Source organism: Rutilus rutilus (assembly GCF_951802725.1).
Source record: "Rutilus rutilus genome assembly, chromosome: 16".
NCBI lineage: Eukaryota > Metazoa > Chordata > Actinopteri > Cypriniformes > Leuciscidae > Rutilus > Rutilus rutilus.
In genome coordinates, this window is record NC_140224.1 from 26,750,489 (window position 1) to 26,776,745 (window position 26,257).

A 26,257-nucleotide genomic window follows, 5' to 3' on the forward strand; every position below is an offset into this window, starting at 1 on the left:
CAATTAAAAACAAGCATCTACCGGTATGCACACACACGCTGAAAACAAAAGTGTGTGTGAGAGATAGAACCCTTCGAGCCCACAACCACCACTATAGACACCAGACACAGCAAACGTCAAGTTAAAAGATGTTTTCTCACAACGGCTTTTGATACAGAGTGAGGTCCATTTAAAAATCAGTGTTTACTTCATTTGTTCAAGCAACACCGCTGTGTGTATTTGACTCACTAAAAAAAGAGCTCATAATAGATTAAAGAATCAGACTACTCTGGTCACATTCTATGCTTTTGATTTACTAATAAGAAAACCAACTCATATGAGTCACTTGTTTGACAATCGGACTCTGTTGGTCACACTCTGTTTTTGATTCACTAAAAAGAACCAACTCATAAGAGTCACTTTTACTGGATTTCATAGATTTACTAAAAAGAACCAGTTCATCGGACTATACTGGACATATTGTGTAGTAGATTTAATTATGATGTTGCATGTGCTGTGCAGATGCTTCATCTGCTGTAGGAATGCTTTATGCACTGTGCAAGAAAATTTTACAGAAGCGAACATCATTCAGTTACGGTTAACAATGGAACCAGTAAAGAAAATAAAATGAACAATGCTTTCCATGGTGCCTTCTCCTCCTGAGTCATTACCTTACTAAGGTGTACAGCTGTCGTTTAGTTTATGATGAAATTGTGCTGTGGTGGCAAATAATACTATGTGAAAAGAGACCTGCAGGCATAAAGTCACAGTTTCCTGTTTCCTGCGATAAAACCCTGTTAAAACATCAAGTGACGCCTTCCATGAGCTGCACACCTCTTCATATCCCAGAGTTACACGTCAGCCTAGAACAAAGCATTTGCTCCAAAGAACAAAACAAAGGCATTAACACCCTCCGCTCTGTAGCCCTGAATGCTACACAGCAGCGCGGATTTCAAGCTGCTTCTCTTTCTATAACTGAAGCATCTGAGTGGGTAATTCAGTTCTCACCCACGTCTCCTAAATAAGCATGACTGGTCAACCCACTCTTTAGAATTGTTGCATGTACATACAACAATGCAATGAGTGAAGCACTTGAGTTTGATGAACGGACTCTCTAATAGTCACAAACTGATGCCAACACACTCCCACACCTCACTTCCACCTCCATTAGTGCTATTAAAGTGTGTGCACACAAGCAGACAAAATGTGCTGCGTCTGCAGATAAGCCCAAATTGTGAGGACACAGTCAAGCTAAATGGAATGAAGGGGACTTCGTAGCCTCAAATATTTAAATTATAATTACAATAATCATAATATTAGTATTTATTAAATCATTTGTTTTAAAATAAAAGTCTTGATATGCCCTCATTTAGAGGTGTATGAAGAAGATGTACTTACAGCTGGCACTGGTCGCCTTTGATACCCTTGGTGGTACAAAAGCATTTCCCCGTCAGCACCTGGCACACGTTGGCATGGCCATTACATTTACAGGCTAGAAGAGAAAAGGTGAGAAGGAACCAGACAAAAATGGGAAGATGAGAAATATACAGAGGGAGAACATAATTTAAGGAAATAGCTTGATCTCAATACGGAACGACCTCTTTTTATCTAATGCATTATTTAATGCTACAACAGAGCAATTCTAGGGAACTTCTGTGACACCACATAATAATAAATAAATCAAATAAATTACAATACAAATGACTAAATCGACTGGATCTAAACTTGAGGTCAAAAACACATAGGTGGTCTCTCTCTGTTCTCACATTTTGTTCTTAGAGAAGTGAGTTTGGCTGCATTACATGAAATGAGAACATTAGGTTGAACCCCAGGCTACATCAATGATGGATATCAAAATAATAAATTATGAACCTTAAATCACAGAGGTCAACAAACAAAAAGAATGGAAATTCTTTTCATTCTATGTGCACAGGAAAATAAGACTATTACATAATCCAGGCCAAGCGGAAACTAAAACATCAATTTAGAGAGTTATACGCATGGCTCGAGATGCCGTCACAGCCCTACTAAGTAGCATTAACAAATTTATAGCTCATTGCTAGTTCATGTTAGTTAATACATTCATTTTAAGACCTTATTGTAAAGTGTTACCAAAAAAAATCTTACTGACACTAAACTGTTGAACGTGCAACATGCTGAGCAGGCCTAGCAGCAGAACAATATATTGGCAATATTGCAAATTGCATTTGATTTTGGAAGTTTTTGCAAGTGGTCCTTTTGGATTGGTAAGTAAGTTTAGTAGTAAGAGTTAAGAGCACCAGTTCTGAAACACCACAAACAAGCTTCATCTGTGTTCAGAAGCTTCTTGCCACTGACAAAAAAAACACTGACTTTAAGTGCCACAGCCACATCTGTACTGTGCCACATCTGTAATGAAATCCATTTCCAAATTTGTTGAGCAGTAGACCATAATTATATCTAAAATAAGCTTTAATTCTACACACTGCGCTAACATCGTTGTAGAGTATTGGGCTCTGACAGGCTTTTGCCTTCCAAACTAAACATACATGACAGCCCGTATAGGACCAATTCTATGCCGTCTCTAATCCCCAGCATCCTGTAGCTCGTATTTCAAAGGTTTATGCTGATGTGTGTAAGAATGCCTTTTGTAAGTTGCTCAGCTTTTAAGAAGGAATATAAATATCATATTTCTCAAGAACATGGGAAATATGATAGTGTCTAGGGTTTGCAGGGTGCAGTTTTTCGAACTGACGTGCCATCAAGTATTAAAGTAAAGGAGGCCTTGGGCAAAATTTCACAAAAACACTGAGGAACACAAATCCACTTTCATACAAACATGCTGTAAATAAAACATTAAAAGATAGTTTACGGTCCCTTAAGTGTCTCTAAAGACCACAATTTTAGAATTTTTAAACTAGCACGTTTCGTGACCACTAGTTCTTAGTGTTGAACTCCTGGTGGGGGTGTTTGCTCATATCTGAGAGCATAATGCCAGCATATTCTGTTTCACGTAGGATCAGTGTGGGCAATGCTGTAAACTGACATCTCCAGGGCAAAAGAGGAAAAAAATCATTGTGAATGCAACCACCTCTATGACCTCAAAACTCATTTCACAGTGAGTTCTTTTCTCTACTACTAGGCCGAATGGAATATCAAAAATGCCCTGTCAGTAGAAGGTGCAAATATTCTCACCTTGGCACTTTCCACCATTGGTTGGGTCTCCGTGGTAACCGGGCAAGCACGTTTCGCAGTGAAGGCCGGTGGTGAGGTTACGGCACTGCTCGCACACGCTGCTGTTCACACATGTACTGTGACCATTACACTGGCATGCTGGAAGATAAAAGTTGGTTGTTCAGGAAAAACTCAAGCATTTGGATTTTGTAGTACTTTTTGTAGTACTGATGTCAGAGACGACTCTCAGTGTGTTAAAATCAATAAATAAGATAAGATTTAAGTTGATAAGATTTTTAATGTTTTTTCAAAGAGTAAAGAGTAAAAACAGTAATTAAATGTGGTGCTCAAATAACATTTCTTAATCAATGTTGAAATCGGTTGTGCTACTTTATTTTTGTGGAAACTGTGATGATTTATTTCAGTATTCTTTGATGAATAGCAAGCTATTTCAAATAAGTTTAAGTTTATCTGTAAAAGTGTAAAAGTTTGTACTGTCACTTTCAATTTAATGATTCCTTGCTGAATAAAAGTATTCATTTCTTTAAAAATTCTTACAGACAGACTGTTGAATGGTAGTGTATACCACAAAACAATATGCATATTTGTTAATTTAAAAAAAAACTAGGACTTATTTATTAAAATGTACATGTTAACAGGCCAAAAAAAATAAAAAAACTTGTCAAGTTTTTCAAAGATCACCTAGCACCCCTTTGTGCCTTCTGGGGGTCCCTGGGCCGCAGTTTGAGAAACCCCTTGTTGAACATTTGCTCTTTAATAAAGGTCAAGTCTGCGTGTGATTGTTTGAGGCTCTCACCAGGGCACTGGATGAAGGCCCATTCAAAGCCACGCTCTTTCGGACAGAGCCCCGTCTCCAGGACCATGTCTTGGATTTGTTTGGATGGGCTCTTCATGGGTCCGCGATACGAACCCTCCATGCACTGCCCTCGGCCGGTGTTACTAGGGTCTCCGCACCAGCCGCAGTCAGGCTGCTCCAAACACAGACCGCATGTCCGCAAACCAGAGCAGTTCTGAGCTGGAATGACAGAGAATAGAGTGAGATGAGAGGCCAAAGAGAATAAAGCCAGTAGATTCTGCGAAATAAACAGCAAAGACATGCTTAAAATTATACTTTCTTTAAGCTCCCATGGGGCATTATCATTCCACTGACTGAGTAATATGCTCTCAAATACCACCAGAAAGTTCACTCTGTCAAAAGAGCACATCAGAGCCATATGCGTCAGCCTCTTTCGGTTTGATCCACCACCCTGGCAGCCAAATCACAATCTTAGGATCTCAGACCACACAACAACAAGCATTACACACAAAGTGTGCTCAGGGTCAACATGATGGCAGCAATAACAATGAAAAAGCACAATGTTAGTCATTATCGTTGGCAGGAATTCATGGATTTTCAACTGCAGGAGCTGACAGATCCTCAACAGCAACATATGATTTAATTCGGCATGCAATAAAAATCCTTTTGTTTAGGGGTGAGGATATGTCGAGGCGGGTTAGGCGTTGAGAACAGATGAGACGTCTCTGGGAATAAAAATGCATCCCTGCCGATTTAAATAAAGGGTCACGTTCATAAACATAATTTGATTGGCATTCCCTAAATGAAAAAAAATGAAAAAAAAGAAGAGAAATGGCAGTTCAGCTAGCAGATATTACTGGTTTTAAAGTCACATCAAAATTGAGACCATTTAGATACTTTCTGGACTTAAAATAAATTGTCTTCATAATCCTTATAGACTGTAAATAAAGATGGATGACGTGTCTCTGCTTCCTTCCACTGTTGAAAAATCAAGCCAAATTGTCCCAGAAATGGCCGTTGACATCTTGCGCCGATGATGTCATTTGGAGTCTGTGCAGTAGTGAGTGCGAGGTGGAGCCACGGTATCAAACTCCAGCCCTTCTTTTTCGTTACAACCTGTCTTTGTAGCATCACATAAATTACAAAAACCATACTAATAAGAAAAACCAACACTAGCTAAAATGACAGAAATCATCTTTGGAAAAAATGTATTTGAAGTGTAATTGTCACAAATCATTACATTTGAAGTGTCGCTGGCAATTGCGGAGAGATACAGAGAAACAAGAGAGATGTGGGACAAATAGTCAAATATATTATCTCCGGCAGTGCGACAAGGACATGGTACAAACCGACTATAAACAAATGCCCTTCAGCCCAACAGAACAGTGGCAGCAGCCGCCGGATTTAAGAGCGAATATATCAGACTGATACAATATAGGGTCGACACACAGAAGCTCCCCACATCCCGGTGCAAATCACTGTCGTGCAAAAATGTACACCTTCACAAGTATGAGTCAAACTCATCCAGGCATGCACCGACAGAGACAAAGCACCCTGAAGAGAAAAAGAAAAACGAAAAACCGAGAGAGAGAGAAGCAGAAATAGATCTTTAAAATGGCACTGACACAGGCCAGGGCTTATGGTGGAGCATTTGAAACGTTAAGTAACCATCACTTGGATGGAGCGATACATTTTGGTGACAAAAAGGTTTCCTCAGCCAGACAGATTTGCAGACTAGTACCACCTCTTTCTGGCGGAGAGAGCTTTTAATTCATTTTCCATCAGACCAAGCATAATGGAAGTTCTATCAGGAAGTCTAAGCCTGTCATAAAAACACACTACATTCAGGAGACTGTACCTTACCTCACCATCTGATAGCCAGGGTGAAATAAGACATTATGAGCACTTAAAGCCTCAAGTCTGAAGGACAAACATAACTTGGCATAACACAGGACATACAGAGCTGTGAACTAAATAAAAGTGGCTTGAAAGTGGCTACCTTTCTGGGGCTTGAAAGTGGTAGTTGCGTAGGCTGTCAATAGAGGGACAGAAAGCTCTCAGATTTCATTAAAAAGATCTTTATTTGTGTTCCAAAGATGAACGAAAGTTTTACTGGCTTGGAACGAGATGATGGCGAGTAATTAATGACAGAATTTTCTTTTTTTTGGGGTGAACCATCACTTTAATATTCCCTGCAGAACATTTCCACCTAATGTCGTTCACCATCACGTTTTCCTTAAAGTTTATATCACTTGGCGTGCCGACACGTGCCATAAGAATCCATTCTTGAACAGCCAAGAGGGAAGAGCGAATGCTTCGGCAGACAAATTGAAACACTAATTGCACATTACAGGCGGATCAGAGGCCAAGCAGTTCAGCTAATGGGATGAAACAACAGATCTGATAGAGATGAAGAACCCACACAATCAAGGCTGCTGACAGGCACTGATTGGTTGTATCTTTCTCTGAAAGGCTCCACAGAGCAACTTTCTCATCACTGGGAAGAGAATACACTGAAACCCTTCCAAGAAACAAGGCTAAGGGCTTCATGAGAAAACAGCTCCTCTAATTCAGTTTCATTCCAACATACAACATTTCCCACCATCAGTTCAAAGCCCCAAATATTCCTAAAAAGAAAATTAATGATTAATTATTAAACAATTAACAATTCATTATTTAAAAATATGCACTACCAAAACTTTAACAGTTTTTTTTTTTTTTTATGTTTGTCAAAGAAGTATATTGTACCCAGCAAGGCTGCATTTATTTGAGCAAAAAACAGATACAATAATTGTTATAGAAATAATAATAATAATAACATAGAATAACTGTTATTTATTGTAAGTTTTTTTAAATGTAATTCATTTGTGATAGCAAAGCTGAATTTTCAGCATAACTACTCCAGTCTTCAGTGTCATGTGATCCTTTGGAAATCATTTTTAATATGCTGATTTGGTGCTCAAGAAATATTTCTTATTATAATCAATGTTAAAATGTTTTTTTTTTTTATGAATAGAAAGTTCAAAAGAACAGCATTTATTTGAAATGGAAATCTTTTGTAACATTATAAATGTCTTTACTGTCACTTTTGATCAATTTAATGCATCCTTACCAAAAAAAAAAAATTCTTTCACTACCACTTGTAGGTTCATTTTGTATATATCTTGGCTAATACATTGTGCTACCAATAATAGTGCAGTTCCTTTTCCCCTGAAAGTCAGTGCTGAAATCTGGAGAAAAAAAAAAGACCATAGATCTCTCTGGGGCTTTTTAAAAAAAGTGATGGCCACTAAATGTAAATAAGGACACTCACACAAACAATCTCCAGTCTGCCACTCCAGACACTGGCCGTAGGGAAAGGAGATGACGTAGGCATTGGAGTCCACACAGCGTTTGGTGCTTCCACACCACATGCACTCCATGGCCTGGCTGGTGCAGTTCTCACAGGTGGTGCGCAGTGAGCAGGGCATCTTACAAGGGCGGGCGTTCTGATTCGGGCTCACTGCAGAAGAGGAAATATGTATGAGGTTACTGAACAGGGAATGCTTATGTATATGGGCACATTTCCAAGCCCTCACTAAAAAATAAAGGGAATAGGAGAACGGAATCGGTACTCACCGACTGGTTTCTCACAGATGAGGCCGTCTGTGTTGGCTGTGCAGGGATTGGCCCTGAGGCCAGACACCTGAGCTCTTTCCAGGTAAGCACAGAAGCCAGAGTCATTGGGCTCACCGGGCAGCCACTGCAGAGAGGTGTTAGTGAATGAAGACATGTCCTCCCAGCCCCAGTATGACACGTTGATCTTCCTCAGGCCAACCCACGGGGACAGTTTCTGCAAACGCAATGAGTCACAGATAAAGTTAACAAAATTAGGGACTAAACAAATTTTTAAGAGAGGATGCAATAATCACAATTATGTTAATAGAATGTGAGTATACACTATCATTCAAAAGTTTGAGGTCAGTTCGATTTTTGTTTTGTTTTTAATTAATACTTTAAGCAATGATTAATTGATCAAAATATTTAAGAATCTAAGATTTTATAATGTTAAAAAACATTTCTATTTAAAATAAATGCTGTTTTTTCTGAACAATTAAACAGCATAATTGTTTTCAATAATGATAAGAAATGCTTCTTAAGCACAAAATCAACATGTTAAATTGTAATAATATTTCACAATGTTACAGTTTTACTGTATTTCTGATCAAATTAATGCAGCCTTGGGGAGTTTGAGACTTTTTTTTTTTTACAAAAACTGATCCAAACTTTTGAACGGTATAGTGAAAAAGCCAGTAAATATTTTGGACGCACTTGACTAAATGTATGTTTTTCATGATCTTAATATTTTTTTTAAAGACTAAATGATGAAAGACTTGGATTGTCTCTATAGCCCTATTCGGACGGTAATTGTTTCTCATGGGGTCGTAAAGTATTTTCAACATTTACAGGGGCTAGTTGGCGATTTTACTGCCATCCAAATCCAGAATGTCAGTGTTTTTCTCCCACCACCCGCGTAAAAAACCCTGGTCGAATTACCTACTGTTTTTTGACAAACACCAAGGTCGTTTGATCATTTAACTGCCGTCCGAATCCACATCACTGAGTTTACAAGAAGAGATCAATTCAAAATTCACTGTTTAAATATTTTTTGAGCACTGGTGAGCACCGTACGATAACTGTTGCGCTTCGCTGCAATTTCCATGTTTTTTAAAGATGTACACTTTAATTATTGAAATGTTGGAAAGTATTTACAAGAACAATATTTCATCACCGCTCCACCTCAGCGAGTGGAAGCTGTTAAGAACAAAAAGGAGAAAGAGAAGAAAAGCATGTAAAGATATGAAATGGACCATTATGCAACCATGCAGCAACAGATATGAAATACCATACCATATATATATATATAAGCCAAGCAACTTTGTTTACTTCATGTAAATAAGAGGCTGCATTAACTTATTTCCGTTCATTTCCACATTTTTAAAATGACACATCATTTTGAGATAAGATTCAAGACGGAACACCATTTCAACTATAGTGTGTCTATCTTCCTATTTTTAAACAGATTTTTTTTTTATCAAATGATAAATAGGATATTATTTTCCTTATTATTCCAAGCATGAGACATTTTATTTACAGCAGACAATCGTGTGAATAACCATGTGAGCAGTGTGTTCCCGGGTTCATAGGATCACAAAACTCGTTCCTCCACCGTGAATCAATCGCCATCCGAAAGTTTTATCAATGAAGTGCAATGCAAATTATTTTTTTTACAGACGTCCACATGAGAAATATTTACCATCCGAGTAGGGCTTTATTATGATTTTCTTTACAAAACTACCATCAGTTGGTAGAGTTGGATCACATAGTGAAAGAAAATAATCCTACAAGTGGTCAGCATACAGTTGAACTCCTAAAATACTGTTTTAAAAGCATTCCAGGTGGAAGTTGGTTGAGAGAATGATGACCAACGTGAGGAGAGCTGCAATCTAGGAAAAGGCTGGCTCCTTTGAATAGGCTAAATATAAGATAGCATTGATTTGCTTGCCATTTTATGGTCACTACGTAATTCTCATACTTTTATTTGTATTATTTCATAGTTTTGATGACTTTACTACCATTCTAGAATGTGGAAAATATTGATAGGGAACGAGAATGTAGGTCCAAACTTCTAAATGGTAGTGTACATATGAGCGGACACAAACCTTCCCCTTCAGCTGGTACTTCTGCAGTTCGTCCAGCACGAAGTCCACCTGCTTGGCTGTGGTAAGGGAGGCGATGTTTCCCTCCAGGTTCTTGCAGTAGTGCTGAGCATTGTCATAGCTCTCCTTGCTGGAATTGATCTGAAGACAGGCCTCCCCAACATTACTCCAACCGTCTCCACACAGCTGGGCTACAGAGAGATCATGAGATGTCGAGGAATTAGTAGGGCTGAGACGATACACCTATCTCCCGATTCGATACTATCACGATACTTGGATGCCGATACGACATGTATTGTGATTTTCTTTAAGAATTGCGATTCTACAAGTATTGTGATTCGATATTGCAATATATTGCTTTTTTTTTTATATTGCAACACTAGACCATCAGGAAAAGTTAAATCATACACTTATACAGACTGTACATGATGTATAAGATGAGTCATATTTACAAAAACAAATCATCACATCTTTATGACTTTTATTTCAAAAGCATCATACAGTACTACATTCTCTTGAATAAATGATTCAATAACAAATACAAATTTTAATAGTCACTTGTCGCCACTTAGTGGCGAAACAATGTTACGATAAATGCGTATTTTAGCACCAAGATCGCGTGGGTGTTTGAATCGAGATCAGTCTTTTAAAGATTAATCATACAGCTCTATTGTCTTATCTCTCTCTCAGCAAATAAGTAGTGTGAGGGCTTTTCAGTGCATTCAGTCTCACATCTCTTCCACGCGTCCAGTTGGGATATTACGTCACTAAACACTCATAGATAACAACACATTTCATCCTCTGTTGGAATGTAAGTGGCTTACTTCTGTCAACCTCATCTACAAGCAAGGACAAAAATAAAGCAATTGAATTTGAATTAATATCGATTCTGAATAAAAATCTATTTTAGAATCGTAAAAAAAGAAAATCACGATGGCTAGGCGAATCGATTTTTTTCTCCCAGCCCTAGGAATTAGGAGCTTTTATCTCAAGCCTCATATTTTTCCCATTTCTCGTTTGATCTATGCTCTTCAGAGACAGCAGGAGAGCTCTTAACATGATGAAAATTACTCTTTCGAACCAAGTGAAGCTCTAAAAGGGCCAATAGCTAATTCAAGCAAAGTGGCCAGTTGAAGAAATTTCCGACAGTGATAAATGCCAAGCACAATCAGAATGAATCATTCAGCAAATTTACAATTCAAAGAAGACAAAAGGTATCCTGATTGTCCCTTCAGGTATGCTGAAGTTTTTTCAGGTCAGAATTTACAGAGCACAACACCCACAAATTCAAGTACAACCAAAATAAAATTACGAAACAACGATAGAAGAGGTACGGGGGTGTCTTTAACCCTAAAGGTAACCCTAAAGACACCCCTAAGGAAGGGGTGTCTTTAAATCTGCCGAAAACAGGATCTGTTTCAAAAAACTAGTGAGCTTCCTGTCTAGACAACCTTTTAAGGTGCACTTCTGACACAAAGGCCCTGTTTAAACCTGATATTAAGATGCGTTTTGGTCGATCGGATCACAAGTGGACAACGCTAAATACAGGTGTAAACAGGGTTTAAAACGTTTTGAGCTTGTCCACTTTCGACCACTTCCGGAGGTAGTGGAAGACCAAATTCGACCAGATTGCTTTCATAGTGTAAACGCTAATGTGGTCGAATGTATTCGGACAGCCACAAAGGACTGCCTACTCTCCGCCTACTGACCTAACACGTAAACATTATGGGAAGCGCGCTAGCCAGACGGGATTTAAACTTTGTCGGCAGGAGAACCAAGTTTGGATTGAAGACGAAAAAAACGTACCAAGCAAAATGTTCTCTCACCATTCCTGATTTCTAACACACACTATCGCATTCGGCGTGATCTTGCGGCTGTCAAAGCAGAAACGAAAGCTGTTGCTTCCTGTGTGTTTCCGTTGTCCATATATAAATTGCGCGACCTTATTTTGTCTATTAGATCAAAAGATCTATACATTTACCCGCCCATAGACCCTGCCATAGAAGAAATCAGGACAGAAGTGGTTAAAAGTGAACAAAAGAAATAGATTAAAACACCAGGTGTAAACGGGTATGTGTCTCCCTCATCTACTTGTGATTCGATTGACTAAAATGCATCTTTAAATCAGGTGTAAACAGGGCCAAAGGCTGCTCAAAAAAAAAAAAAAAAAAAATAGCTTCTTTTGGTCAATATATAAGCCCACAATGCACTGTAGTAAGCTCACTGAATAAAATGTATCTAAGATGGCAGATGAGTGTGTATAAACTCATTGAAATGGTCTATTTTACCCAATATAAGCATGCTACATATTTTTTATGCTCATCATGTCCTTAACTTGGCAGCATGTTAATGGCAAACTCCATTGGAATCAATTGTGAAGAATGTGTGAAAAATGCTTGACAAGCCCAATGACCATCAGTCTCTGTTCACAAAATAAAATAAAAATCTCTCCCACCATCCTCTGCCGTTCTTACCAGGAAGGGTGTGGCATTCCTGCTGCTGAGGATCCCATTGGCAGCTGAGGTTGAGAGAGCAGCTCTTGCAGTTGGCCATCTTACTGCAAATCTGCTCATTCCTGATTGGACAGTTGGTGAAATTCTTTACAGTCTAGTAAAAAGAAAGTCAAAAGAGTTTTCAACACAGGACTACTAGCACACAGAGTTGTGAAGTGTAGGATTGATGCCCTCTGCAGGCCAACTTACAGCAGTGCAGTTACTGAGAGCTGAGATGCATTTCTTGCTGTCACACCACTGACATCCATTAGTGTTGGCGGTACAGCTGGTGCAGTCTGAGAAACGGTAACATCTCTCATCCACCGTGGCTAGAGCAGAGACAGATCGAAAAAACAAAGAAGAAAGGCTGAGAAGAAGAGCAGAAGAGCTTAGTGCAAAAAACGAGTCTTAAGTATTAACATCCAACAGTTATGAGGGCATACATTAATCTAGAGAGACATCTAAACTCTTCCAAAGCAAACTCTCATATCAGACCTTTAACCAAAGTAGAAGAGAAACATTTAGCACTTCAAACACCTTCCATTCTCCATTTATTTCTAATCGCATGACTTCAGACAGTGGAACTTATGTAAAGGATCAAAGAAGCCTCTGTTCTGCGTCTCTCTGCTTTGACAATCCTTTATTCAATAATTAAAAGAACTGGATCATAAGCGTAATTCATTCAGAAATCTGACAACATGCATGCTTCCAGCATCTTAGCGTTATTTTAAATTCATAGTACACAGTCTTTATCGCATAGGATTTAATTTAGACTGCAAGTTCACATTTTTCCCATGGCACTTGAGATTCAGCAGCGGCTGACAGGGGTGAAGAAAACACTGAGACACACAGGCAACACAAACAAGGCCAGCGCTGCCAGGGATTATCCCAGCATGCACCTCTCAAGACCTCAGGTTTGAATTTCAAATCAAACAAAACCAAGCCAAATACTGCATTGGCTGGAGGTCCACACACTCACTTTCAAAGGCTCAATTCTGGCTGATTTTGTGTGGTTGGTTGTGTTCTGACATGTGGCAAAAGATCAAACAGACTGGCAGTCCTGCAGAGCAGAGGAGGGCTGTGGGAAACTGTCCTCTGCGTCTGCTTCAGACAGCTTGTGCCCCCTCCATTACTCTCTCATTAACACAGCCAGTGCACAATGTAGCAGACAAACCCAAGGGCTTAGATCAATACACACAAGACTGATTTCTTGGCTTGGGCATGGTAGAAAATGTTTTAGCTGAGGGTGGCAGCTTCTAAGCCTCTTCCAGATACCTACCAGCTTTGGCTGGGCAGAATGGAGCAGGTGTAGTACTGTTAGTGAAGCTGGGCTCCCAGGACACGCAGCGGCCCCCTTTCCAAACGCAGCGCACGCCAGGGCCTGCAGCCTCACAACGCTCCTGACCCAGGAAAGCCTCACAGCTGGGCGGCCTGTAGATCAGTACGTCATTCAGAAGGACGCTAGAGAAACCCCCAAACACATACATGGATCTAGAAAGAGAACAAGATAAAGACAGTTGAGTAGAGAACAACCTTTTGCGAGAGTGCGTGTGTGTGTGTGTGTGTTTGTGTGTGTGTGTGGGGGGGGGGGTTCTCACCCATTACTGGTTACTGCTGTATGTCCAAAGCGATTCACGTCTCTGTGCAAGTTTGGTTTGGGAAGGACCTTCCACTCATCACACGCTGAAAAAAGGCACATGGAAAATAAAACAATTTTGACCAAATTATTGCAAATTACTTTTTTCATGCCCTTTTCAATTAATTTGCGGTAAGACTTAAAAAAAAAAAAACTGGTTTGATTCGGACTGCTGTGGTGTGAACCGGTTAACCATGTCATTAAGTGGAACCAGATTAGGAATGATTTGCTCATAAAATCTGAAATCACTATGCAATATATTAATATTTTAGAACATAGAAATACATCTCCATGGACTTTATTAACTATAATAAAACATTTCCTGGACAACACAATTTTTTTATTCTCTGATATTTCTTTGGCTTTCCATGTGGGAATGCTGACAACTGTACACAACCGTTAAAAAAATTTGGGGTCAGTAAGTTTTTTTTTTTTTTAAACAATATTTCAGCAAGGATATATTAATTTGATCAAAAGTGACAGTTAAAGACTTTTACATCATTACAAAAAAAGTATATTTCAAATAAAAGTTGTTCTTTCTATTCATCGAAGAATCCTAAAACAAATCCACAAAAATATTAAGTAGCACAACTGTTTTCAACATTGATAATGATAACTGAAGACTGCAATATTGGCTGCTGAAATTGCAGAATTTTTTTTCAGAAAAATTATAGTGTAATACATACTAGTATTTCACAATATTAGCTTTTACTGTATTTTTGATCATATAAATGCAGCCTTTTAGAGTAGGGATGGGTATCGATAATAATAAATAGTAAGTGTATTTTCTTAATTTCTCCAGTACCGACAGCAGAACCGATAACGTCAGAGCTTATCGATACTGCAGTCTTTCATTATTTAGGCCCAGGGCTCATTTAATACCAGGTTTTGAGACCCATCCCTTTTGGTGAGCAGAAGGAAATCTCCTTCAAAAACATTAAAAATCTTACAGACCTCCAACTTTTCAACAGCAGTGTATGTCAAAGGTGTAGCAAAGTACCAGCACAAACCAATGTCATAGGCGAGAAAGTCAGCAGAGAAGCACTTGGCTCCATTGCTAAGAGACGTGTCATTATGGGTATTTCCTCCAAAGATGAGTAGAGTTCCTCCCAGCAGCACAGACGAATGCAGGTAACGCGGGTAACCGCTTTCCCTAAGAATCGTCCTGTGACACACAATAAACAACATCAAACTGATGCACCAAAACTGAAACTAACTGAACTATAGCCTGTTCCTCTACTATTTTTTTCCCTTGAATATGTATGTGCACTCTTACCAGGTGCGGGTCTGAACCTCATAGCGGTAAAGATCATCCACCAGGCCGTATTTGTTTGCTGGGAGAGATTTGTAGCCTCCGTGGACGTACACGCTCTTGCTACCGCTGTCGTACACACTGCTATGGCCATAACCACCCTGAGCAATTGCTCCTCTAGTCTCTGGCACCAGCCAAGTGTTCGTCCCTGTGCACAGAAACAAAATAACTTACTCTAACATTAAAAAGTGCACCTTTAAGTCAAGGATTTTCTTTACACATTAAACACATTTTGCCTCTCCATAACCAGTCTGCGGAAATTTGACAGTAAGCATGTTTCAGTGCAATGAGTAGAATAACAATGAGTTACCTCATCCCAAAAGAATATGTTTTGTGGTACGAGTTCACAACACTTGTAATATCACTTGAGAACATAAAGATTATGCCCTGATCCAAGACTTTAACGTGATTAAAAAAAAGGTACAGATTATTCAAATGCTTCAGACAGAGAGACACAGAGTCTCTAGATACATTATTTGTTCTTTACAAAGAACCACAGCTTCATCTACTGGACCACTGGTGTAAAATAAAAAAATCTAATCCGTTTCAACACTGCAGACCTACTTGTTTTACTGTTGCTCTCAAAAGTTACCTATATTGTCTTTAAAAAAACAACTAAATGTACAATCTGTGTTGTTATTATTAACTAAAAGTTAACTGAAAATTAATTAAATAAATTTTTTTTTAAAAAGACCTAACTGAAAATAAGGCAACTAACTGAAATAAAAAAAAAGTTTAAAGTGAAGTCCTAAAATTATATAAACACTGAAATAAAAAAATAATAAAAATGACAAATGTGCATCAAATCAACACGTCACACACCAGGAAGCGTGCGCACCCTCAGATCACTTGGACGTGGTTGTGTACAAGAGGTAAAAACGATATAAATACTGTTCGTTTTCTCACACAAACCGTTCGTTTCGTGTCTTAGGCCATCAATGTGTACTTACGATGGGGAATTGTTTAATTTGGACTTCTCTGTGCATGCTCTTTGAGGTGGTGACCATAGACCTGCATTATATGACTGACAGACAAGAACGGTTTGACCTAAAAATATCAAAATTGAAACTACTGCGGAAACAAAGACACCTACATCTTGGATGCCCTTGAGGTAAGCTAAAACATACCAAAATTTAATTTCAAAGTGAACTATCCCTTTAATAACACTGTGTACAATCCAGAATTTGTGGGTATTTGCAGAACCTTTCAATCCTAATCAAATACACCATAGGTCAGTCACTCACTGATGTTGTACTCCTGAACATTGCTGATGTAGCTGTAGATGGAGGAGTAGCCGAAGATGACCACCATCACCACATCGCCGTTATCCAGCTCGACAATATGGGCGGAGTGGCCTTCCACAGCGTAGACCTGCCCATGGGCTGGCACACTGGGGAACTTCTGCGACCACGTCATGACGGGTATGTTAAACACCCACAGCTCATCTGTTACGTTACTGGCACCCATCTCCAACTTGCCTCCAAACATATAGATGTCATCCTGAAAGAAAAAGATTTAAGTTTTAATCTACTGGTAAATATTGTAAAGTTCCCATACATTTCTTTCAGCTAGGGCTGCCAAAACTAATGTGTTAATGCATGTGATCAATATCTCACATTATGTTTCATTCGGTTTTGTATATTTTTTTTTTATACTGGTGGTCAGAGACTTAACAAGAGCATTTACACTCCCGTTCAAAGGTATTTTTTTTAAATGTTTTTGAAAGAACTCTATGATGTTCAACAAGGCTGAATTTATGTGATTAAAAAAAATATTAAAAACTGTAATATTGTTAAAAATAATATTACAATTTAAAATGAATGGTTTCTATTTTAATACAATTTAAAATGTAATTTATTCCTGTGATGAAAAAGCAGATTTTTCAGAATAAATGGATTACAGCCATTTAGCTTAAAGACAAAATATTGTTAAAACTTATTTTAACACTTATGTTACCTGATATAGTGCCAAGGAGTGTCCGTATCTCGGCAGGGGTCCGCTACTGATGGGTACAGTATTCCAGATGCCACTTTCCAGATTATAACTGAAAAGCAAAAAAAAATCATCCTAACACAAGTTCATTTACATATCTAAAATGGAAAAAAAACATTTTCCAGACTGTGATGGCTTCAGATTTACATAAATTACCCATTATTCCAGTAGTTACAGTCACAGTCTGAGTTTTGACTGAAATATCATATCCATATCCACAACGTCGCTAATGCTCCCTTATACAAAGAGTTCCCTCTGAGAATATTCAGACTCACAGCTTTTACCCTCAAACTGACAGATTAATCAAACTCTACTCCTACCACAGGCTCACGTTGATTTATCATTATTATTATAATAATTATTGCGGTTTTAATTTTGGATTATTGTCATTGTAAGTAAGCGCATATGCAAATAAGCCTTGTGCATAACATGAACTGGGTTATTATGCTGTAGGCCTACACCGCGCTATGAACTACCACTTACTTTAGAATCATCTGAAAGTTGCTGTAGTTAAACGTGTAGCCACCGACGACCCACATGACCTTTTCCTGGACAACCGTCTTATGGGATGCTCTTCCCAGCGATGCTCCGAAAGGCTTCACCGTGGGCATGATCCAGTAAGACTCCGTGGAGGGCACTGTTAGCGAGCAGTCTGGACCTGAGAAAAAGAGAGACAGCTAAATCACTTGTACCATAATCTAAGGCAGAGTTTCCCAAAATGGGGCTTCACAGACCTCTGGGGGTTCACGAGGGAACTGCATGGGGTTGAAAAGCTTGTAAATTAAATCAATATAAATTTAAAATTAATATAGGTGGACAATTATTCAAAATAAAACCATACAGTTAATCACCATACAGCTTTGATGAATTCAATCTCTCTATATGCAGAGTTTAATGTGCAATAAAATGTGTGCTAGGTTCACTTTATTTACACATTCCCATAATTTGCACTTCTGCCGTCAGGCAGACGTTACAGATCTCTGCGCACTAGAACATCTAGGCACAAAAACAGTTTTTTCCCCCATGCTATCTCCAGCTTAAACAGCTAAAACAGCAATTAACACCTGCTGTATAATTCATTCAGTACTTGAGAGAGAAGCAAGAGGTTTTTTTGTGTAAATACATATACAAATTTTATTTATAGAGCTGTACACACAATGCACAAATCTGTACATAACTGTTTCAGATGTATACTATAACTATTATTATTGTTTATTCTATTTATTTATGTTCTCATTTAAATGCCTGTTCTAATGTCATATATGTATGTATGTACCAAGAGCTCCTGTAAAAACCACAAAAAATTCCTTGTGTGTTTGTGCACACTTGGCGAATAAAGCTCATTCTGATTCTGATTCTGATTTTCCAACATTTCTGTGGATAGGAGTTTAACATTTCACCAGCATTCTGCCAAAATAAAAGCTTTAAAAGAGAAGAATTTAAGAAATAAAAATGAGTATAGGCTATATGCCGAACGTCACATGAACAAACAGGAAAGCAAGCCTTGTTCTAACCGCTTGTCGGAGGAAGTGTTAAAGGCAGTATCTATGGCCTTTTAAGGTTTTCAGCTAACCTAGCTATATTCTCACTATTGTTAGTGAGAAGAAGAAAAATAAAAAACTTTTAGATATCAATCTGCATATGCAATCGGTTATGCTCATCTTTGCTCGCTCCTTTGAAGGTATCTTAGTTCAAATGGCTCTATATTTAACGAAGAACATACAAAAGACACTGAACTGGAAGCAACGCAACCTGTTTTACAGAATACGGAAGTTTGTTGTACATAACCCCCATAGTAACTTCAATATTTTATAAAATTATTATAATTATCAATTTTTTATTTTTTATTTTTATTTCAGAGGACAACTGTAATTTACAATAGTTATATAATTATATATAGCTATATAATTCATTATATAGTATTCATTATTATCATTAATATTAGTAGTAGTAGTATTACTACAATAAAACCCTATATAAAAGCAGCCCTATATATAAATAATCTTCAAATAAAAAGAATAAAGATAAAACGTACAAAAAAAAACAATGATATATTTTATCTGTTTATTAGCATGTCATGTTACCATTAACCAACATCAGAGAACCATGGACATGCGAGTGTCCTTAAATTATTGAAATATTTACTTAAAATATTTATTTGAAGTACCCCTGACATTTTAAGGCCGATTCATACTGCGCCGGCAGACGGCAACAGACACTTCGTCGGGTTTTGTTGGATCAGTGTGTCTGTTGTCGTCTGTCGGAGCTTGTTTTCACCGATTGATCATGCCGAATCGGTGCTTGTCAGGTTATAGAATGTCTGAGAAGTGACGTACTGTAATCTGGTGATTGTCTGCATTGGTTGGTGTCTGTCGGTGCAGTGTGAACTGGCTTTAAGGGGTTTAGTTGACCAAAAAGTTTGCGAACCCCTGATAGGTAACATCCATTTCATTATATTTTATCTTATGAACGGATGACCTGAACAGAGCAGGTCTGGCAGGTTCTCATGGTCATTACTGTGAACATTCACATCTCATGTGTTTCCTCACATGATGCTAAGTGAGAAGTTGGCTAGAAAGACTCATTAAATTAACCTTAAGGCATCCTGATGTCAATGCTCTATCACGCTTTGACATTGTGGCAAAAGCCTGATGAGGATGCTGCAGTGATGCAGAGGTGACAGATGCAGTATTAAAAAAAAATCAACACCAGGGGGAGACAACGCACATAACAAAAACTACCTGAGACGCAATGCTCTGTTGGGAACGTGAAACACGTGAAGGTCTCGGATTTTCACAGCATCCTGTAGAATACAGGAGAGGAGTGGAAATGAGAGGGGAAGTGAGTAGTACCTTGCCAGCTGTCATTGCACACGCACAGCTTTTCCCCGGTGAGGTCACAGTAGCCGTGATCGGGGCTGCCACAGTTGTTCCTGCAGTACGGGATGTCACAGGCCTCACCCTTCCAGTACTTATCGCATTCACAGTACACACGGCTCGCTATCGAGTTCCCCGAGGTGCACTTCCCGTGGCTAGAGCAGTTATTTGGACATGAGTTGATTCTGTCGAGGGAGAGATGAAGAAAGAAAGTTGTAAAAAGCAAACAAGGAGGAAGTTCTTCAGGATGGGAAACCTAAAATGGGGGAGGATATATTGGACAGGGCTAATCTGTGATTACACTGAGAATAAAACAAGCAGAGAGGCGATAAAATTAAGACCTCTGTGTGATTACGCATTGAGAAATTAACACTAGACCAAATCAGCTGGCTTTTATTAACTCTGTGTCCCAGCGTGGCTGAATACTCACGAGTAGAAGATTTCAAATCCCGTCAGGTTGTAGGCAGCGTCGCTAAAAAAGTGCAGGAGTGCGTAGCCTGAGTTGGTCTCCACTTCAGGGACGGTCTCGTTTCCTTTCGGTTCGGGGACAATGAGACCACTGTGAGACAATTACAAAAAAAAAAATAGAAGCTGGTTAGGAAATGTTCCCTCAATCTTCCTTAAAAGCAGTAACTTATTCCATTTGTTACGCAGTAAAGTGAAATTTTCCTGTGCGACTCAAGGAATGAGGTTTTCAACTTCCAAAAGAGTACAAAAGAGGTGCAAAGGAGTGCTATGGGGTCCACCAAAAATGTGGAAAGGAAAAGACTTTACAAAATCTATTTTTAGGGCTTTCAAAGTTAACATGTTGTTGACTTAAAATATTTATTAAATATGTTTTATGCAATAATTTCTTAACATACCTAGTGCTTTGAAATTTATCATGAAAAGTGTTTTACAAATAAATTACAATATTTTTATTGTCAGGTTTATGCACTTCCGTTCAAAAGTTTGGGTAAGATTTGATATGTTTTTGAAAGTAGTCTAGGTAGCAAAAATACAGAAAAAAAAGAGTAATACTGTGATATATTTAGATATAAAATAAACGTATTTAGAACTTTAATGATATCTTTTTAAAAGGTAATTTATTCCTGTTATGGGAAAGCTGAATTTTCAGTCTTCAGTGTCACATGATCCTTCGGAAATCATTCGAATATGCTGATTTGGTGCACAAGAAACATTTCTAATTATTATCAATGTTGAAAACAGTAGTGCTGCTTAATATTTTAAGAAAATTGAGATTTCAGGGTTAATTGATAAATAGAAAGTTTTAATTAAATTTTTTTCATATGGCCATTATTTTTTATGTCTCTGTTGTCTGGTACAAAGTTTGCACTTATATTGTAGGATTCTCTGATGCTACTTCGTTGTTATTTATAACAATGACAAATAAAGAACAATTTAATTATTAATTTTAATCTTAGAATTTAATCTTTTTTTGTAGCATTATAATTACTGTCACTTTTGATCAATTGAATGCATGCTTGCTAAAAGTATAGTGTAGATCTAACATTAATAGTGTACAGAAAACCAGAAATTCTATCAAATTAATCCAAATGACCATCTACAATTTTGATAATTTAGTGACAATATAAAATCCAATTATTTATAGTAATTGTTAAAACAACATGTTGCCATTATGATAACACGTTAAATATTTCTCTCACACAGTATAAATGGGTCTTTATGCATGAACATACATAGCAGCCATTATATTTTAGGAAGTCTGAAAAAGTCTGAAAACACAGTTTTCAGTTTTAGAAAACACACTCACCTGAAGACAGCAACTAAGGGAGCATAAATAGAGTCTCCATCATAGACGTACATGTGGTCCCAGCTACATTCGGTCGCAAAATGGTTAAACCGTAACCTCAGGACTGCGTTTGGGCTGCAAAACAAAGGTGATGACATAATGCTTAAGAATGTGTTGCTGGCTGCATAATCCATTATGAGAACATATTACAGCAGACTCATTTCTGCCAAGTCTGAAGGGTGCGAGGCGGAATGTGCTCGTCCAAGCCTTTTCTGGTAACCCAACACAGAAGAAAACACCCTTGTAAGGGCTGCTGAAGTCTATTTAAATAAGGGGTTATGCAAGAGGGAAGTGTGGGCACAACAAGAGAGAGGATGACTGAATAACACTTACTAGCCCTCAATCAGCCAGGTGCACTTTGTTTTGTACTTGTAGTTGATGGGGCCATCTGTTAGGAACCCAGACGGCTCAGTCAACCTGAAAAATAAGATCAGAGTTGCCGTTCACATCAAATCGATCCCGTGGGACAAACAGAACGATGCGACGCCTAAGAAAAGAAGCCAGAGGCGTTGCGGAGAAGTGCTGTTTCAGTACAAGTATGCACAACGATGAATATGGTTTCTGTGGTTACTTATGGCCATATGGACACAGGCTTGTGTGGGAGCAGATCAACAGTGATTCACTGCTGTAAATGTGCTCATGACACAGGCCTAACCAATCAGTTGCCTCTCCCTCCGGACTGCAACAGAGCCATCGGTCCATGGAGTGACAGCGCTTGGATCCATATTGCATCATCATGGAACACTCAGGGCCTGTCTGTGTCGCGGACCACATTAACCGCATCAAGCTGAAAGCATTGTTTGCCCAGACAAGGCCTATTGTTTGTAGATTGTTTATCGTTCTAAACAATGACCTCAATGTTCCACAGACACACTCTTAATTGAACACGTTATTACTGCTCGCAAAAGCCAAACACTTCTCTGGCTGAATTCTACAAGGTCATCAATCTAAGTGGCATTGCCGAGAGCTTCCGTCCTGCTCATCTTTAAGAGAACTGAGCTGGTGTTGCACTAGCATCTTGGAGAGGAAGCCAACACACATCAGTACTCACATGAGATCTTAGCATTACTATGATACTTAAAAGTAAAATTGGTAATTTCTATGCCAAACAAAACTGCAGCTAAAGAAATATTCCTGTATACATGGTGATTAGTACATTCGGAATAAAATTTAAAAGACATGCAGGTTCATTAACTGCTATTCTCTACTGATAAAGCTGGAGATGCGTGCTATCATTCTGTCATGTCGCAGTTTTGTAATTCTGCACAGCAATTTAATCAGCTCATTAATTCTCATTCATGTCCCTGACAACAGCGCACTGCAAGAGAATGTCATTGAGTGTGCGTTTGCCTGTCTGTATATTTATCTGTTCATTTCTTTTAATGTTTAATGTAATTAAATGTGTCTCTTCCTCGCGTTTACAAATGTGTTTCTTGCTAGACTTTTCATAACTTCCTGTATCAACAATCTAGCTGACTGGTACTGTACATTTTATCATCTACCTTTTCTGGTAGGCTAAAAAGTTAATTTGGCGAATTTTCCACTACAGCGGATTTTAGATCCAAATAAGGTGTTGCATCACATCAGAATTATGATTAATACAAGAAGGTTTCTGGAAACAATATTTTTGGCTTAATTTAGTTGTCAATGAGGTCAACGTAATGCCCATCAAAAGTTTGGAATCAGCCTAGGCAAAGTGGGATTTTGGACAATGTCAACAAATTCTTTTCATTTCTTGGCGCAAATGAATTCACTTATTGAAGCAATTATTTAAAGCAATAACTATTTCTTATTACTTAATAATAGCCATACACTATTCAAAAGTTTTGAATCGGTAAGATTGTTTAATGCTTTTGAAAGAAGTCTCATAAGCTTACCATTTATTTGATCAAAAATACAGTAGAAACTGTGAAATATTGCCGCCATTTAAAATAAAGTGTATTATTATTATAGGATAAGAAACATTTCTTATTATCAATGTTGAAAACATTTGTGCTGCTTAATATTTTTGTAGAAATCATGATGCTTTTTCCCATTATTCTTTGATGAATAGAAAGTTAAATAAAATAGCATTTATTTGAATTTTTTTGTAACAATATAAAAAGTCTTTACTGTCACTTTTGAATCAAAATGCATTCTTGCTGAATAAAAGTATTCATTTTAATCACATCACACAACAGACCAATTAGAACACACTTTAGACAGATTATACATTTTTCTGTTTTTAATTTGATAAAATATGCTTTAATAGTTTGTCTTCCCTTATCCATGCAAAATCATCACAGAATTATAAAGATTCTGATTTTGTCCAGAATCTCACTTTTCATATGACATATTAAAAACGTTTTAGGGTGCTAGTCTGAGGCCCCGTCCACACTACTGCGTTTTCGTTTAAAAACGGAGACCTTTTGCTACGTTTGCACCTCCCGTCCACACTAAAACGACAAAAACGGAGACCCAAAACGGAGAAGTTTAGAAACGCTGCCGACCCGTTTTTCGTTTTGAATCTCCGGAGGGCGTTTTAGTCTGGACGGGTCAAAACAGAGGACTTTAGAAACGATGACGTAGTAGAGGCTCACGCTCGGCTCTATGATTGAGTGTCATCAGTCATGGCGTATATCTTTGCTAGCAGCTGTTGTGCAAGTAAATTCTGCATTTTACAATGCTATAACTGCCTACATGCGCCGGAGGCAAGCTATTATTCGAGCGATCTGTGACAATTCCCGTGTGCAGCGGCGGTATCGACCGTACATGGAGCGTCGGTTTTGGGTTAACCCGGGAAGAACCAGCGCATGGTGGGATAATTTTATCAATGAAGTTGTGTTTACACCGGCACGCGCATGCCCAGTGTTGGTGAATGGTCACGTGATCCGCGTTTTCAGTCGTTTTAATGTGGACGGAGATCAATTCTAATACGCAGCTAAAACGCTGGTGTGGACGAAGATCGTATTCGTTTTAATTCTCCGTTTCTAAACTAAAACGCAGTAGTGTGGACGGGGCCTGAGCATATCCAAACTCTGTAATTCTGTAAATAAAACCTAAATTCATAAAAGATATTAACCTGTGCACCACACAGCAAAGTGAAAACAACTCATCATTAATTTTTGTACCCTTTGTAGTAATCATTTCTTTCAGTCTGTGAATCATTCCTCATTTTCCTCACAAAAAAACGTGTGTGACATACAGCCAACCTAATCCAAACGCTAAAAACCAAGCATTCTTGGCTTGCAACATTCTTGCTGCAAGTTAAATCGTAGCCTATTAACAAGCTATTTCTCCACTCTGTGTTCTCTATAATCAGACAGTGAGATTTTAAGAACGGTTAAAAACAGTAATCACGGTGCACCACTTCCTGTGCCGGGAAGGACATCCCTCAGGCTGAATGCTGGCGAGAGGGATGATTCTTTGCGCGGGCACACACTCAGCGGCCCAGAAGAGAGGCGAAAAAAGGCAACTGTAGGTGAGTCAACACTTAAAATATTCACCAGGTTTTCATGCATCTTTAATAGCCCAGTTCCAAAGCAAATACATCCACCAAAAGGCAGGATTAATACCTATCCCAACGGCTTTGAAACCACCACCGGACAAGGTTCACTCAGCCTCGCTCAAAGGCTGGCCTCAGGCATTCAGAAAGGGATGGGAAGGGAGTTACATAAAGATCTGCAGAACAGCCAATGCAATATTACAAAAACAAAGACTGCGCTGAAGGTAAATAGGGTCTGAAAGGTACAACTCAGTACTATAGTCAGCCATAATCAAATGTTGACAGTGACATTTGGCAAAGTCCGATTTGAGAGGGCCTCTTTGTCAGCTAACTCAAGCCCTGTTTCCTGCCACCTGAATAGGAGTCCACTGATATCTACCGATCACTTCCTGAACGTGCCTGTCTTCACAGCCCTCGTTTTCCTGTAGTCGGTGTGTTGCCTCCCACCGCTTGTTCGTTTAGCTGTTGAACTTGTGCAACAGGAAAGCTGTTTTTAGTGCCAGTTTGATGTGGAGGCAAGGGCACTAGGATGGGACTGCTTAACAATTTAGGTCTGTTCATTTATTTAAAGTTGCGGTATCATCTAGCCCGTATTTTCTCCACTGAACAACCGTTTACCTTCAGATCAGGAATATATTAGCATCATTCATTTATGGTGTAAAAGTTATTCGACCACATTTGACATGCGATTCAATCAAAAACCCTGAGCTATATTTACCCTCACACTGAGCAAGCAAGATCAAATGTACAGTACAACACCATGATCTACTCACAAGTTGAGAAAGTGACTCCATTAACAGCTGCAAGACACTTTTAATGACAATGGGGATTTTAGAGTGGAAGCACTATTTCATAGGAGTCAAACACTTCTTATTGTCCAAGATGTTTGGGTGAAGTGTGATAAAGGGCAAGCAACCCACTGTGTGGATGCTGAGGGCTCAGTATTACAAATGACTGGATATATGCTTGGTCCAAATAAAAATATAGATTTTAAATAGATTTCA

At 38.5% G+C, this 26,257-nt stretch overlaps 1 protein-coding gene across 1 annotated transcript in view; it reads right to left on the reverse strand.

Moving 5' to 3' along the window:
- Window positions 1–26,257, reverse strand: part of atrnl1b (attractin-like 1b) — a 91,163-nt gene that overhangs the window by 58,670 nt on the left and 6,236 nt on the right. Inside the window, exons 2-20 of the mRNA XM_084434125.1 lie at window positions 22,103–22,186; window positions 21,731–21,844; window positions 20,387–20,515; window positions 19,933–20,141; window positions 17,564–17,738; window positions 17,045–17,132; window positions 16,333–16,588; window positions 15,053–15,236; window positions 14,787–14,941; window positions 13,739–13,823; window positions 13,420–13,631; window positions 12,351–12,469; window positions 12,123–12,255; window positions 9,652–9,839; window positions 7,568–7,781; window positions 7,263–7,451; window positions 3,950–4,168; window positions 3,154–3,291; window positions 1,378–1,471 (exon numbers count right to left, since the gene is read on the reverse strand). Coding sequence (XP_084290251.1) covers window positions 1,378–1,471; window positions 3,154–3,291; window positions 3,950–4,168; window positions 7,263–7,451; window positions 7,568–7,781; window positions 9,652–9,839; window positions 12,123–12,255; window positions 12,351–12,469; window positions 13,420–13,631; window positions 13,739–13,823; window positions 14,787–14,941; window positions 15,053–15,236; window positions 16,333–16,588; window positions 17,045–17,132; window positions 17,564–17,738; window positions 19,933–20,141; window positions 20,387–20,515; window positions 21,731–21,844; window positions 22,103–22,186 — 2,985 coding nt within the window. The remainder of the gene's footprint in view (window positions 1–1,377; window positions 1,472–3,153; window positions 3,292–3,949; window positions 4,169–7,262; window positions 7,452–7,567; window positions 7,782–9,651; window positions 9,840–12,122; window positions 12,256–12,350; window positions 12,470–13,419; window positions 13,632–13,738; window positions 13,824–14,786; window positions 14,942–15,052; window positions 15,237–16,332; window positions 16,589–17,044; window positions 17,133–17,563; window positions 17,739–19,932; window positions 20,142–20,386; window positions 20,516–21,730; window positions 21,845–22,102; window positions 22,187–26,257) is intronic.